The sequence below is a fragment of the Lepus europaeus genome, chromosome 1 (assembly GCF_033115175.1).
Source record: "Lepus europaeus isolate LE1 chromosome 1, mLepTim1.pri, whole genome shotgun sequence".
NCBI lineage: Eukaryota > Metazoa > Chordata > Mammalia > Lagomorpha > Leporidae > Lepus > Lepus europaeus.
In genome coordinates this window covers 84,858,127-84,873,275 of record NC_084827.1, presented here as the reverse complement: position 1 = coordinate 84,873,275, position 15,149 = coordinate 84,858,127, and the positions used below count along the sequence as shown (strand labels likewise).

The 15,149-nt window shown below is 38.0% G+C and overlaps 1 protein-coding gene across 1 annotated transcript in view; it reads right to left on the bottom strand.

The window, feature by feature from the left end:
• ARHGAP15 (Rho GTPase activating protein 15) overlaps nucleotides 1–15,149 on the bottom strand; it is a 631,814-nt gene that overhangs the window by 228,269 nt on the left and 388,396 nt on the right. The window contains exon 9 of the mRNA XM_062199545.1: nucleotides 13,208–13,306. Coding sequence (XP_062055529.1) covers nucleotides 13,208–13,306 — 99 coding nt within the window. The remainder of the gene's footprint in view (nucleotides 1–13,207; nucleotides 13,307–15,149) is intronic.

The following is a 15,149-nucleotide window of genomic DNA, read 5'->3' as shown; positions in this document are numbered from 1 at the left end:
TGGGGAGTGAACCAACGGAAGGAAGACCTTTCTCTCTGTCTCTCCCTCTCACTGTCTATAACTCTCTCTCTCAAATAAATAAATATAATCTTAAAAACAAAAAGCAACAGCTTGTAAGGATATGACACTGGAAAGTCACAGAGAGCACATGCTTTTCCTTTTTATGGGGATAATTAGTATGGAATTTTGTTTATCCCTGGTGAGAACGAGGAACTATTGGAGGATTCTAAGAAGGGATAACAAAATCCTATTTGTATTTAAAAGGAATCACATTGGCAACATCGAGGAGAATAGCCTGGGAAGAAATGAGAATAAATGCAATGTCTTCATGTATGGGTTTGTTTCAAAAGGAATTTTGGGGGCCCAGTCAAGGACATAGAAAGTGAAAGGAAGAAACAAATTCACAAGGTAATATGAAAGAGACCGTGAGAGTTGGTGAGTGTTGGTGTATGTAATGGAAAAAAAGAATCTAAGATATACAACACACTTCTCAGGACAATGAGGAAAAAGGTTGTGATGTCATTGCATGAGTTAAGAAAGAAAAAATAAAAGAAATGAAGGAGGAGGATCCTGTTTGTTGGGGACAATGTTAACTTCAGTTTAAAAATCTTGAATCTAAGTGCCAGGGGGAAAGTCAAGAAGGGATGCCCCTAGACCACAAGTCTGAGGGGGAAAGACAGCTTCAGGAGTTATTCACATACTGGAGCTCTGCAGCCTCTCAGTGACTAAAAAAAACCATGGAAGCTTCAAGTTTGAGTGTGAACACATGGAGAAAATGAGTAGATGAAATGTCCAAATAAGGAACTAACTGCAGGAGCAAGCATTTGGACTGGTAGTGAAAGCTCAGGTTGGGATGCCCTTATCCTATATCAATGTGACCGGGTTCCTGTCCAGGTTCTGCTCTGATTCCAGCTTCCTGTGAGTGAGCACCCTGGGATCATGGTAGGTGTATTCTCAAATTTGGGTTCCTGCTACTCACATATAAAACCTAGACTGAGTTCCTGGCTGCCAGCTTCCAGTGTCAGCAACGGTGCCTGATGTGTGCATTTGGGGAATCGATTGGAGTGTTCTCTTTATCTGTCTTTCAAATGAATAGGTAAACAAAAACGAAAGAAATAAAGAATTAAAACCTGAGGGAAAGTGTTTTCTATCCTGCTAAACTTGGACCAAACATGGATGCAAATACTAGACTACACTATTTCAAATCCATGCCAAATGCCTACCTTCCAGACAAAAGGAAAAGAAAGCTTACTGCAGTGATTACAATACCATCTGTTATGTGTTCCACCGCTCCGTGGGGAAATTAAAGAGTTAAGTTAGCCCAAACTGTTACAAATGCAAAATATCACCATAAGAGAATTATTTATAAAACAAGAAAGATAATAGTCTGATGTTAATGACACTGAATATCCCAAGACTTTAAAAGGGTTTTTGATAGCATCAGCAGAGTTTAACCGTCTTCATTCTATGAAGGAAGTTTGGAGAGAAAGAAATCAATCTCCAGTAGCAAAATCTTGTCAGAATTTAGGACATTGTTATCCTGTCTTCATTACATTGATAGGTCTGTGTATTGACCATAGACTTCTTAATTAAAATTCTTTGACAAATGCTTTCAATTCAAAAAATTATGTTCAAAATAAAAAATTTCCTGAGAAGTACACAGAAAACAAACACTGAATAAAGGTGAGAGAGTCACAGAGAAGTAAACTAAACCAGTGTAGCCCTAACATGGTATTCCAACTCTGAATTAAAGGAAAAGATGTGGGGCTCAACTTTCTGTGTGGTTATGGGAACTGAGCCTATGCCTGACCATTCTCAGGCATGTCAATTATAAGTCATAGTTACCATTCAATTACTTGATTAAAAACAGCAGGCTATTGGTGTTGAAACAATGCCTAATGGGATATGACTTCCTCTTATGAAAATAAGCAAAGAATGGATATTTTAGGAGCTGTTGGATGGCTAACTTAAGTAGAGTGTCCGAAAATCAATGAAAAATAAAATCTTTAAGGAAACTTAACATCAATTGTTTACTATAACTGGGTATTGATGGACAGATCAGTACCCAATTGAACAACATAACACACTCTAGTCAGAAATGAACTTAAGTGTTTGCAAACCATGTTATTCTCTATTCATCAAGCAGCTGTTTTTAACCAAAGATGGTTGATCATTGATCTTTTTTTAGAATCACAACAGACATATGCAGGTGTAATATTGGTATGCAGCTTTCCAGTGAAGACTGAAGCAATACTAGATATAATCTATCCAAATATTCACCATTTCTTGAGACTCCATCATGTGTAAGGCACTGTAAAATGATCATACAGTGTAATGAAAATAATATTTTAAATTTCCTTCTATAAACTGATTTTACCTGGAAATCTTGGGCACTCCTATGAGAGTATTTCAAAATGCTTGGGAAAATAATGGAATTAAAATAACAGCTTATTTGGCATAATTTTAAAAAATCCATGCATAGTTTTTCCTAATGTGTATTTTCTATAATTTCAAAATTTTATTTATTTTATTTGAAAGAATGACAGAGAAGGAGAGACAGAGAGAAAGATCTCCCATCCACAGGTTAATTCCACTATGACCTAAATGCCTGCAGCAGCCAAAGCTAGGTGAGTTAAAGCCAGGATCTAGGAACTCCATTCAGGTCTCCCACGTGGACAGTGGGGGCCAAAGCACTAGGTTGACCTCTGCCGCACTACATGTGCAATCAGCAGAAAGCTAGATCAGAAATACAGAGTACCCAGGGCTTGGACCAGCACTCCAAAATGAGAGACAGCATTCCAAGCAACACCCAACCCATCCATAAACATTTTGAAGACCCCTTGTATGCATGGATTTCAAATTGTTTAAAAAGAGATTTATTTATTTATTTATTTGAAAGGCAGAGTTACACTGAGAGAAGGAGAGACAGAGATCTTCCATCTGCTGGATAACTCCTCAAATGGCCGCAATGGCTGGGGTTGTGCCAGCCCAAGCCAGGAGTCTGGAACTACATCTGGGTCTCCAAGGTGGGTGGCAGGTACCATCTTCCACTGCTTTCTCAGGCACATTAGTGGTGATCTGGATTGGATGTGGAGCGGCTGGGACTCAAACCTATGCCTACGTGGGCTGCTGTTGTTGCTGGCGGGGGGCTTAATCCGCTACACCTCAACCCTGGCCTCAATTTCAAAATTTCTTTGCAACAAAATAAACAATTTTTGACGTGCCCTCATATTTCCTTAAAAATGAATGCGTTCTTACATACTGGGTGCATGGTCTGCGATAACCTCAAGCTCTCTTCCAGCATTATCATTTCAGAACTATTTTGGTTTGCAAAGTTAGTTTTTATTCTTAAATTGTTCTGCCCTTGATTTTTTTTTTTGTTTGATTTTTTTTTTCTGAACTGAAAATAGGAAGTGGCTTGAAAAGTATAAAATTAGACAAAACTAGAAAAGATTATTTTGAAACCAAGAATAACATTTCCAGCACCATAGCCTGTTAGATTATAAGATAACCTCTGAATTTAGAAAAATCTCCAATATATAAGTCTTTTAAGTTTAAACAAGTTGATTGAAGTATCTTATATGAAAAAGTAAGTCATGCTCAATTACATAGACCATTGTACCTAGAATTCGTATTTCAGAATAGTTTTTATTTTAGAATAGTTTAAAAATTACAAAATAAAATTTGTGAGGTAGTAATATAAAGAGTTTCCATATTGCTCACATCCCATTTTCACTATTAATATCTCACATAAGCATATTCGTCACAATTATTTGTCTTTATATATATGTAGATTGAGGATTAATGGTCAATTTGACATATTTATTTGAAAATTTGTGAAAATTTCTTGCAAAAGGCCATTGTTTTTAAAAACCTTAAAAGGAAATTATTCATGAGAGAACCCACAGAGGAATGTAATATTTTGCTATCATTTATAGGTTCCTGAGTTAATTAAATACTTCTTCTTCTTCTTTTTTTTTTTTTTTTTTTGACAGGCAGAGTGGACAGTGAGAGAGAGAGACAGAGAGAAAGGTCTTCCTTTGCCGTTGGTTCACCCTCCAATGGCCGCAGTGGCCAGCGCGCTGTGGCCGGCGCATCACGCTGATCCGAAGGCAGGAGCCAGGTGCTTCTCCTGGTCTCCCATGCAGGTGCAGGGCCCAAGGACTTGGGCCATCCTCCACTGCCTTCCTGGGCCATAGCAGAGAGCTGGCCTGGAAGAGGGGCAACTGGGACAGAATCCGGCGCCCCAACCAGGACTAGAACCCGGTGTGTCAGCGCTGCAAGGCGGAGGATTAGCCTATTGAGCTGCGGCGCTGGCTAAATACTTCTTAATTGTAAATTTTTGAGCTCTAGGGAAATGCTTATACAAATATAATGTTAGGTTGTTGTTTCACTGACAACAGATTATTTCATAAAACAGAATAACACTATTGTGATGGTTTGATAATTTGTCAATTTTTAATCAATTGGTTCCCATTATGTTACAAGAATGAAAACATTTCTATTGAGAACCTACAAATCCATTGTTGAATCCTAGGGCAACAGATATCTGGAAATCCTGGATCCTCTTACTGCTATTACGTTTCCTATGCCTGCCTTTTGAAACCCTGAAAGCTTTCCAAGTGAATGCAGTTTCTTCTTCTTTTTTATTTTTTCAGATTTTGAAAACATTTGTTTCCAGGTTGAAACATGCTGCCAACTTCCAGCCCAGATTATTTTTATGGTTGAACTATTAGCTTTGGCAGATAGGCCCTCATAATGGAAGAACTCTTGGACTCAGAACTCCCATCGTGTGAGTGACACCACGACAGGATATTCTAGAGTATTGCTTCCTGATATGTTGAGGTGTTGCATTATTTAAATCCTTCACCCACAAGCAGAAGCTAATTTCTAGGTTGTTAATTTCGGCTCTGTTTCCTTCCAACTGACAACGGAGGGAAAAGTATGTTAAGAACTTAAACTTCAGAATGGGGTGGGAGTGGAGGTGGGAACTTAGACACTGGTTTATCTGGGAAGATACATTGTTTATTGTTATGCATTCTGGATTCTAAAGTGTGAGGATATCTGTCTACTGGTTTGACCAGAGCTGAACTGCTGTATTTCTTAGATAGCCTTTCTGGTTATTGAACTGCATATTTATTCCTACACTAACTTCTGTTATGTTTAAGGTCTCTTTCACTGTCATGTATTTCTAGATGTAGATAAACTTCATTAAATGTCACTAATAAGTTCAGTGAATTAATTAATAACCAGATCTGTTCTCAGAGTTTGTGAACATTGAAAGCATACTGTTCATTGCAAGAATTAACTTTCAAGCATTTTTTTTGAGCCACAGCAAATTTCTCTGGAACAGAGAAGCAGGTATCAGGTAACTGGCAGAGATGGCAAATGGTTCAATAGTCTGTCTTCTTCATAACAGACCTCACAAGTATGCCCTTTTATCCTCATTTGTTTTCTTAATTGCAAAACTCAGCTTTTTCCCCTTCTCTCCACTTTGTCATCTCTGATTTCTTTTGGTTGTCTTTTCCCAGTTTCTCTTTTATACTCTTTCTGGCTGTTTCCTGTTTACTCTTTTTTGATTTTTGTCTTCCCCTCTAGCCCTCAATGTGGCTTTCTTACAGACACAGAGGCCCCAGCATGACTACCCCAAAGAGCCAGTTCCAACTTGGAACTAGCACAACTCTGCTGCTGTCAGGAGGGTGGCTGTCTTTGTGGCTGCATTAAAACAGAACAAAACAAAGCAAAACACAAAACACCAAAGCATCAAACTGGTCTTAATTTTAGCTCAGAAAGAAAAAGTAAGGAGATTTGCTGCAAACTTTCATGGAGTTTCTTTGAGAATCATTCCACTGTAAATGCACGCAGATGCCTAATGTTAGGCATGAAAAGTGCGCGCGTGCACACACATACACACACAACCTAGGTCAGTGCCCTCAGAAACATTTTTGCTCAGTCCACAAAAATTCTCTGGGGAAAAATAAAAAATGTGCTTATCTTGTACTCTTGATTTTTTTTCGAGCATTTAATTTTTATCAGTTTGTTTTGTTTTTGTTACTTTTTTTTTTACTCACTGCTTATAAAACTAGCAAGCAGAAGTCTCTCTGGAACAAGATAGAATCATAAAAGTTTTCAAGAATCTCATCACAAACTAAACAGTACAAATTGCACATTCTTCATGGAAGTATCAGCCTTTAGTGCGTGCCTGGATCCAACTATAATAGATTATCCTAAAGTGGGAAAGAATGAACAGTATAAAATTAGCAGAACTAGGAGCAGAGCTTGTCTAGTGAAGGCAATATGATCTGCACTTTAGGGGCCTGGATGCTAAGGCACTGGGAAACAACTATGTAAAATCTTAGTTTTGTAAGAAAATACTCGGTAGGAGCATAAAAGGCAGACTAGTGAGTCGAGTATCAGAAAAAATACCTTAACAACTACTATACTTACTAAGTCTTAGCAAAATATATGTACTCTAATCATGCCTATTATTTACATAATAAATACATATATGGGCAGACTTCATCTAGTAAATGCAACGTGTATAGCAAATATTCATATATTTATATACACATACATTCTATGATCTGAATTTTTGAGTCAGATAAGCATATTCCTGAATAGTAGACTAACTGTGCTCTCTTATATTAACAAGCATGGCCAAATAAATATTCACAAAATCAAATAGATTTTGCTTAAAATGTCTTGGGCTTATTAATGTGATATTCTCTCAAACTTTGTGTAATAGCAGAGAAATTACCAAAAAAGAAACAGTTAAGGTATAATAATAATTTTAGCCATTCTTTTTCCAAGTTGCTATAATCTACCCAAAGATAACTAATTGTTCAAAGTAAACATTCCACTCAGACCACAAAAGGAATCCATTACACAAACATATAATTCACAGTCATTTTTAGTGGGTTGTAAACAGTTTGGAATGAGCATAAAATGGGACAAAAATCAAAGTGAGCATTTTGAAATGAAAAAGTGTTTGCTACAAAAGGTCAGTCCCTTTGCTTGGCAAACTATGTCGAAAAGCCTGGGAAAATGCTGATCACACAAGCAATGAGGGAATTTTAAAGCCAACAGCCTCCCTGTTTCTTTAAACAGACATCGGAACCTATAACTGGATCCTGTCAAACAAACGACAGCAAAAAAATATAACAGCTGCTAAGAAGTCAAGTTGAGAGATAAAGTTTTCGAGGCTAAGGACCTTCTCAGAATTAGACTAAAGGTCTTTCTTAAATCTTTAAGCAAGGTTATGGATCCCAGGGTGGCTTTTAGGCACCAAGTCAAATATGTAACTTTGTGTATTGTTCCTGTCATAGACTTGTGTGTTCCCGAAAAAAGACAGAAAGGACAAACTTCTTGTTCACTCGCATCTGCTGAGGCATCCTGCAAAGTCGCTTATACCTGGGACCATCAAATTTGGAAGACACAGTATCATTTTTTAAAAAAATTCTGATACAAAGCAAATAACATAGAATTTGTCATGCTAACCATCTTTCAGCGCATAGTTCAGTAGCATTAAGTATAATCACATTGCTCTACACAGCCTATATTGTTTCAATGTTGTTAAACAGGTTTGAAAGCACATTAATGAGAATGAGTAATCATGAAGGAAGGATGACTTGTTAGATCACATTCCAAATTATGAATGTCAATTGAGTCATACTAATTTTTTTTTTTTTGGACAGGCAGAGTTAGTGAGAGAGAGAGAGAGGCAGAGAGAAAGGTCTTCCTTCTGTTGGTTCACCCCCTAAATGGCCCCTACAGCCGGCACGCTGCGCCAATCTGAAGCCAGGAGCCAGGTGCTTCTCCTGGTCTCCCATGGGGTGCAGGGCCCAAGCACTTGGGCCATCCTCCACTGCCTTCCCAGGCCACAGCAGAGAGCTGGACTGAAAGAGGAGCAACCGGGACAGAACTGGTGCCCCAACCGGGACTAGAACCCGGAGTACCAGCGCTGCAGGTGGAAGATTAGCCTAGTGAGCCGTGGCGCTGGCCCATATTAAATTCTTAAAAAATTCATCCTATACTCTTAAAAATAAAAATATATTGGAAGTGTGAAAATATATTGGGGGCAACGTTATGGCACAATGGGTAAAGCTGCCACCTTTAATGCTGGCATCCCTTACAGGCACCGGTGTGTGTCCCAGCTGCCCTGCTTCCAATCCAGCTTCCTACTAATGCACCTGGGAAAGTAGCAGAAGATGACCCAACTGTATCTGTTCCTGCACCCATGTGGGTGACCTGAATGAAGCTTCTGGCTCCTGGCTTCGGCCTGGCTCAGCCCTGTCCACTCTGGCCATTTGGGAAGTGAACTAGCAGAGAGATAGATTCTCTCTCTCTGTCTCTAGTTCTTTCAACTAAATAAATAAACTTTTTAATATATGTTTAGGATAGAGCAAATATTTAATGTATGGGTTGAGATGTCTGTGTCTGGGACTGGTGTGGTGATGCGAAGAGCTAAGTTGCCACCTGTGATGCTGGCATTTTATATTGGGGAGCTTGTTTGAGCCCTGGCTTCTCCTCTTCCAACACAGCTCCCTGTTGATGTACCTGGGAAAGTACCAGAAGAACCAGGACAGAGTTCCTGGCTCCTGCTTTTGGCCTGGCCCAGCCCCAACCATAGTGGATTGAAACAAAGGATGGAAGATTGCTCTCTCTCTCTCTCTCTCTCTCTCTTTCTCTCTCCCTCCCTCCCTCCCTGTCACGCTGCCTTTCAAATAAAATGATATGAAACATATAAAATTTTTTGGAAGGAAGACCTTTCTCTCTGTCTCTCTCTCTCTCACTAACTCTGCCTGTCAAAAAAAAAAAAAAAAAAAAAAAAGAAAGTTTAAAAGATGTCTTTACCCACATCAGAGTGCCAGATACCTTGCTCTGGCTCCAGACTCTAGCTCCCTGACAATGAAGACTCTGAGAGGCAGTAGTGATCCTGGAAGTAACTGGGTTTCTGCCACTCACATGGGAGACCTGGACTGGGTTTCTGGCTGCTCGCCCCTTTCCTGGTCTACCCCCAAAATTCAGGGTATTTCAGGAGGAGTGAATGAGGAGATGAGAATTCTCTTTCTCTCTCTCTCTCATTTTAATCTCAGTCTCTCTCTCTCTTTACTTCAAAAAAACTTGTGACCAGAAGAAATATGCTCTATCAGTTAACTCCATTATTATGTTAAAGAAGTCTTCAGCAAGGTGCCATGTTTGGTAATAGTGGGTGGAAAAAGGATTGGTTTACAATTTAAGATATATCTTCTTTAGTTATCTCACACCAAGTGACTTTATATTACATTGTCACAATGTGTCAAGAAAATAACCTAGGAAAGAGAAAATGAAACTTCTGTTGGTCTTAAAAGGAAGCCAAAGAAAACAAACAGATATTGATTATTCACGATTTATTATTTCATATTATCCTGCTTTTTTATTATTGTAGTGCTTATTTTATCTTGCAATGTGTTTTTGTATATTATGACATTTATCAGTTTTTGCTACTGTACTCACATAATCATATGTGTATCTATTTGTTTAATGTCTACATCTTCTATGTTTTCAGCTGATAGAATAGAGAATGATACACACTACTTACCCAGTAGCTACTTGTTGCCTAAATGCAACATACTTCAGTGTCTGTGACTTCATTAAACTAATATTTTTTGAGAGCTTAGAATGCGTCCTATACTTTGCAGGCCATCTTTCCAAATAATGGTCCTTCATGAAGGGCCAGCAGTCCAGTAAATACATTGCATAAAAGAACTAAGAATTAAGGTATTTACTACTTATTAACACCAGTTCAGACTATAAATTTGTTTAGGTCAAGTTTCCTAAGTCCTTGTCTAAAAGACACAGTGACTCTATTATTAAGTAAGCAATTTCTATTCATATTTGATGTCATTCTGAACTACAAATACTCTACAAAAGCAGTAAAAAAGAAAAAACCAGACTCCTCACTGTTCATATCTGTATACTACTAGTGTGTCACAATACCTCCTCCTCCATGCCCATTTTCTCAAACATAAAACAAAAAAAATGTATTAGATGATCTCATGATCTCATGCTTTTGGTCACTTTACCAAGGATATGTATTGAGCATTAGCTGAACAATGATTCAATATTTCCATAGAAAGTGCTTTGGAAGAAGAAATGTAAGTGAAGTTTTTTGTTGGCTAATTATGGTGTCTCATATACATGGTCTGCAACTGAAAGGCAAAGAAAAAAAAAATCCACTTGAAAGAATGTCAAATATTAACATTCTTCTTTATAGTTTGCCCTCCAAATTGTGTGAGTATTTTCAAGGCTGAGTACAGAATCTCAGAGACCACAGAAAAGGCTAAAATATAGCTCTACCTTTCGGTGAGAAGACTGCTCTAACGGCTTAGCAGAAGAAAGGGAAGCAAATAAAGACAAGGAAACATACTAAATCAGTTATTCACCAAATTGCTTTCCATTTGATTTACTAACAGATTTTCTTCTAAGCATGTCCAAGAGATGCAAAGTTTAAAATTGAACGAATACAACATGAACAAGAATGAATAAAGAATGTACCTTGTGCCAACTATTGGGTAGAATCTGTCTGGAGAGAATACAGAAGCACTAGCAATTTTGGCTTATCAAAATGCAAGCAATAAGCGAAATAACAACGGAACAAATGAATTAAAGGTGAGATCTGCCATTCAAATAATGTTTAATTTTAAATGAAACACATAAGAAGCATTAAAATAACACAGCTATAGCTTATAGATTTTTTAAAAGGAGGAAAAAGTGATTTCAGGAAAAAAAATGAGGAAGGAAATAAAATCTTTTTTGTAACAGCCAATGTGATGCTGTAGTGAGCAGTGAGGCCTTTTTCTAAGAGTGTGATGGTAATCACAGAGTTTTCATTAAATATGGCTTTCCCATAACTTGTCCATAAGCATTTCCCATGACTCTGTAGCTGAGTATCTTGGCTGGAAAAGGATCTGGCCATTAGGAGGAGAGCTCTAGATAGGCTGAGTCCCTGTCGTGCTGAGAGACTTGGCACCTTTATATGCTACTTCCTAATACCAACCCCAACATAAAATGTCATCAGAAGCTTGCATAAATATTGGACTTAGATTCACATAAATTATTTCTGTCCTGAGGTGCTGAATGCCAGATTTTAGCAAAAACAAAACACTTTGAGTAAATAGAATTGGCGTATAAATGTAGGAATATTAATCCAACAAAATGATCATAGCAAAATAGAATCAAAAGTACACACTTGTAAATCTTGCAATGATGTGAGAGGTTTATCTTGTGCTCCTGTGTTTTTATTGAACTTTTCCATAGGGTTCTTTTAAGCTGACACAGCCAAAGTGCTTTGAATTACCAGTTGCTTTCCAGAATTGCAAAGTCTTTAATTTTCATTAAAACGTTAGTAAATTTTAATAATCATATGTGTGACTAGTGCCTGTGTAGTGTTAGATCTGCAAGTTCATTTTAAGAGTAAACATTGGGACAATGAAGTACAATGCTAGATATGACTGTTCCTATCAGCAAAAACACTGCTTTGTTTTATTACAAGTTACTAACAAAATGCCATGAACAAAAGATAAAGTTTCTATTTATAGACATTTTCTATTCTATAATATTATAGTTTTTGCACACTGCAAGGCTGTACCTAGTAGAGTTTTTCATATTGTCTAGGGTAGATATATAAATTGAGAAGTACAGAGCTCTTCTTTACACGTTCACACATCTTATTATGTGCAGCTTCCCCAATGTCCCATTTGGATTTTTGGTCTAATAAAACAGCGCTCACACCATCAGTTCTGAGTATTTATAAGTGAATGAAGATTTCCTGGAAATGATCATAATTTAGCTATTGGAGATAATAACATTATAATATTCTCAGTTATTCATTTTGGCTTTAAGTACTTATTAAATAATATTTATTCTTAAAATATGTACTTATAAAATTAAATGAAATTGCAACATGCAATAAAAACACATTTCTCTCTAAATTCCAATTGACTTCCTTCTTCACCAACACCTCTCATGTTCAATCTGTTTTTCTTGTTTTTATTCCCTCTCTGCACACCCAGCTTTCCAATCTGATTTGCTGATATGCTATCCCCAAAGTCACTCTCTAATCCACATCCCCTACCCCCTCTTCCCCTTCTAGTTATTCTCTCATTCCCCACTGAACTGGGAATAATAGGCTCCCAAGGCTATCCTTACACTATAATTAAAGTATGAATTTCCAGGAGTAAGAAATTGCAGGTCATTTTTATTATGCTTCTATAATAAAGCCAGGTAACACTGAGAGAATTAAAATGGCTTTTTTTCCCTAGAAGACGACTTGGTAAAGGTTTTTCCCCCTTGGTTCTATTGTTTTAAGAGACGAGGAGTTGGAAATGGCACCAGGTCCACCAATTCTTCTTTTGAAAACACCTCTATCTTTTATATGATATATATCCCCCTAGATTCTGAGAATATGTTGTAAACTTGTAACAGATGGTGATGAAGCTTCACATTTTTATACAATACATTTTTTAAGATTCTGCATCTACTATATGTGTCTTCCAGGAAACATGACCTTGAATGAATGAAGTCATAGTTTGAAGGAGAAACACTCCACAGATTGACTAGTGCAGAGATGATGAGTCAGTTGGGTTCTGTTTTGTTATGGTTAATAAGATGAAATAATTTCAGATGAAAAACAGAATGTTGAAATAGAGGAATCAAAGGTCATCCTAACACTGGAGGTGCATCTGTTAATTGTTCCAGGAAAACCAGTGAGCCGTATTTTGTCCTGAACAGAAACACGTGGAAGATGGAATATCACTGTCTGTAAGCAGGAGCACTGTTTGCTTCTCTTGGATAATGTTGGGGGTGTACCAAAAATTGTTCTGGCACAATACCTACCAGCATGAATGTTAGGAGGCTTCTAACACTGTGAGTGCTGATATTTTATGAATGTTTTATCACTGGCTTGAAAACAAGAAGTTTGCAATTGAATCAACAGTGTGTCAGACAGACAAAATATTAAAAAAAAAAAAGTCAGTGAGAATTACTAATGTCCCTATTGTAAATACAAACTGAAGTTAATAAGAAACATGATCCTCTTAACCGATTAACGAAAGTCAAGTTTTAATTGCATGGCTTCCCAGACAAACCAAGTGGCACTGTTAACTTGAGCACTGGTTGTTTAGAGGGCGCAGCATTGGGGGAAATTGCTGCATATTCAGTTACTCACCTCTTTTTTCGACAGCTTCAATGCATTGCTTTACAAACCACGGAACTGTGGAATTTTCACGTTCACACACTGTGTGCAGATGAGAGCCAAAAATTTGATCTGCAAAAGAAACAAAGATGAGCTTCATTAAAATCCAAGCTTGCGTTGTTCTTTAATTTGATGTTGTTTTCATATCCACTGCATGTTGAAATCTTCATCTTGCATAGGAATTGATTTTTTTGCTTTAATCCCAAAGCATCTATGGCAGACATACAAAGACCATAACTCTCTCTGTTATGGAACAGGACCCTGGCCCTAGAGTAAAGAAACTAACATGCTGTCATTGATTAGGCAGGCATGACTGAGTCAGTTATAGTCTCTCTTGGCCTTCACTTGGTTATCTATAAAATAATGACAAAAGATTAAAGGAATGTCCACAAAATAATTAATCTTAGCATTCTTGGTATCCTGGGTGTTTTACAAGAAGCTTATCAGTGGACATCAAAACTATGATTTTATCTGGAAATTCAGGACATTCGTTCTGTGGCTCAATGATACTTGAGGTGGCGATTTTCTGAAGCTGTAGTTTGAAGTGAAGTAGTGTCTCCTCTGTCTTGAAGGACCTCCTGCTTTGTAACTCAAGCAACACCTTGCCTTGAGAGCCCAGCTCAGACCATACTTTCTCTACAAACACTGTCCTTTCTGTCTCAGTTTTGTTCTAGGATCTTTGGGACATCCGTTCCTTAGGATGCTCACAGATTACTGAGGAGAAAGAGCCTGTGACCAAAACGGATTAGCAACACTAAGCAAAGTTAAGCAGATTTCTTTAATGAGTATTTATCTGAAGAGCTTGTTCTATGCCAGTGTGTACTCTGAGTCTCCATGAGAGGGTAGGGGCTGCAGTATTTCCCAAACTTATTTGAGCAAGGTCCTTTAGTTTTAGAGATCTTATCTCCAGACCAATGTTTCTGAGAACACACTTTAAAATCCTAGTCTAACCTTCTCATTTAGAACATGAGTTATACTACCTGCATTGTGTATTTATATTTATAATACATGGAATATACTTTCTGAAAACCAGTTCTGAATGCCTGAATTATCTATGTCTTCTTATGTTTGTAATGGTGCTTAGCATTCAAACCAGCCTACATTATTCACGCATTGACGCTTGCTTTTTTTTAAAAAAAATGTGGTAAAATACACATACACATCCTCCGCCTGTGGTTCTAGTCCCAGTTGGGGTGCCAGTTCTGTCCCAGTTGCTCCTCTTCCAGTCCAGCTCTCTGCTGTGGCCCGGGAGGGCAGAGGAGGATGGCCCAAGTGCTTGGGCCCTGCACCCGCATGGGAGACCAGGAGGAAGCACCTGGCTCCTGGCTTCGGGTCGGCACAGTGCACCAGCCGCAGCGCGCCAGCTGTAGTGGCCATTTGGGGGGTGAACCAATGGAAAAGGAAGACCTTTCTCTCTCTCTCTCTCTCTCTCTCTCTCTCTCTAACTCTGCCTGTCCAAAAAAAAAAAATACACATACACATGTAACCATTTTTAAGGTAAAGTTCAGTAGCATTAGGTACATTCCCAACGTGTGTGACCATTACTGCCAGTCATTTCCACAACTTATTTCAATAGTATTGGCATTCGTGAAAGAAGAATGTTGTTAGTCTGTCCAACGGCCACCCATTTCGCTCAAATGTCCCTCTTGTGATTTACATCTGACTTCTGCTAATTAGTTGATTTCATTTCCCTCCTTTCTGCCCCTCACTAAATTGCTGGGATCCCTACTCTCCACATTATTGTTTCTCATCACTGCCAGGCACTCTTCTGCAAGACACTGTCTTACTCAGCAGTGGAGAAACTCAATGAACTTCAAAAAATATGTATAGAATTCGGGAGAAAAATATATAATGCAGCATAGCAGAAAGCTCCACGATACAGTATCATAAAAGGGAGGGTAAATAAAAAGGAACA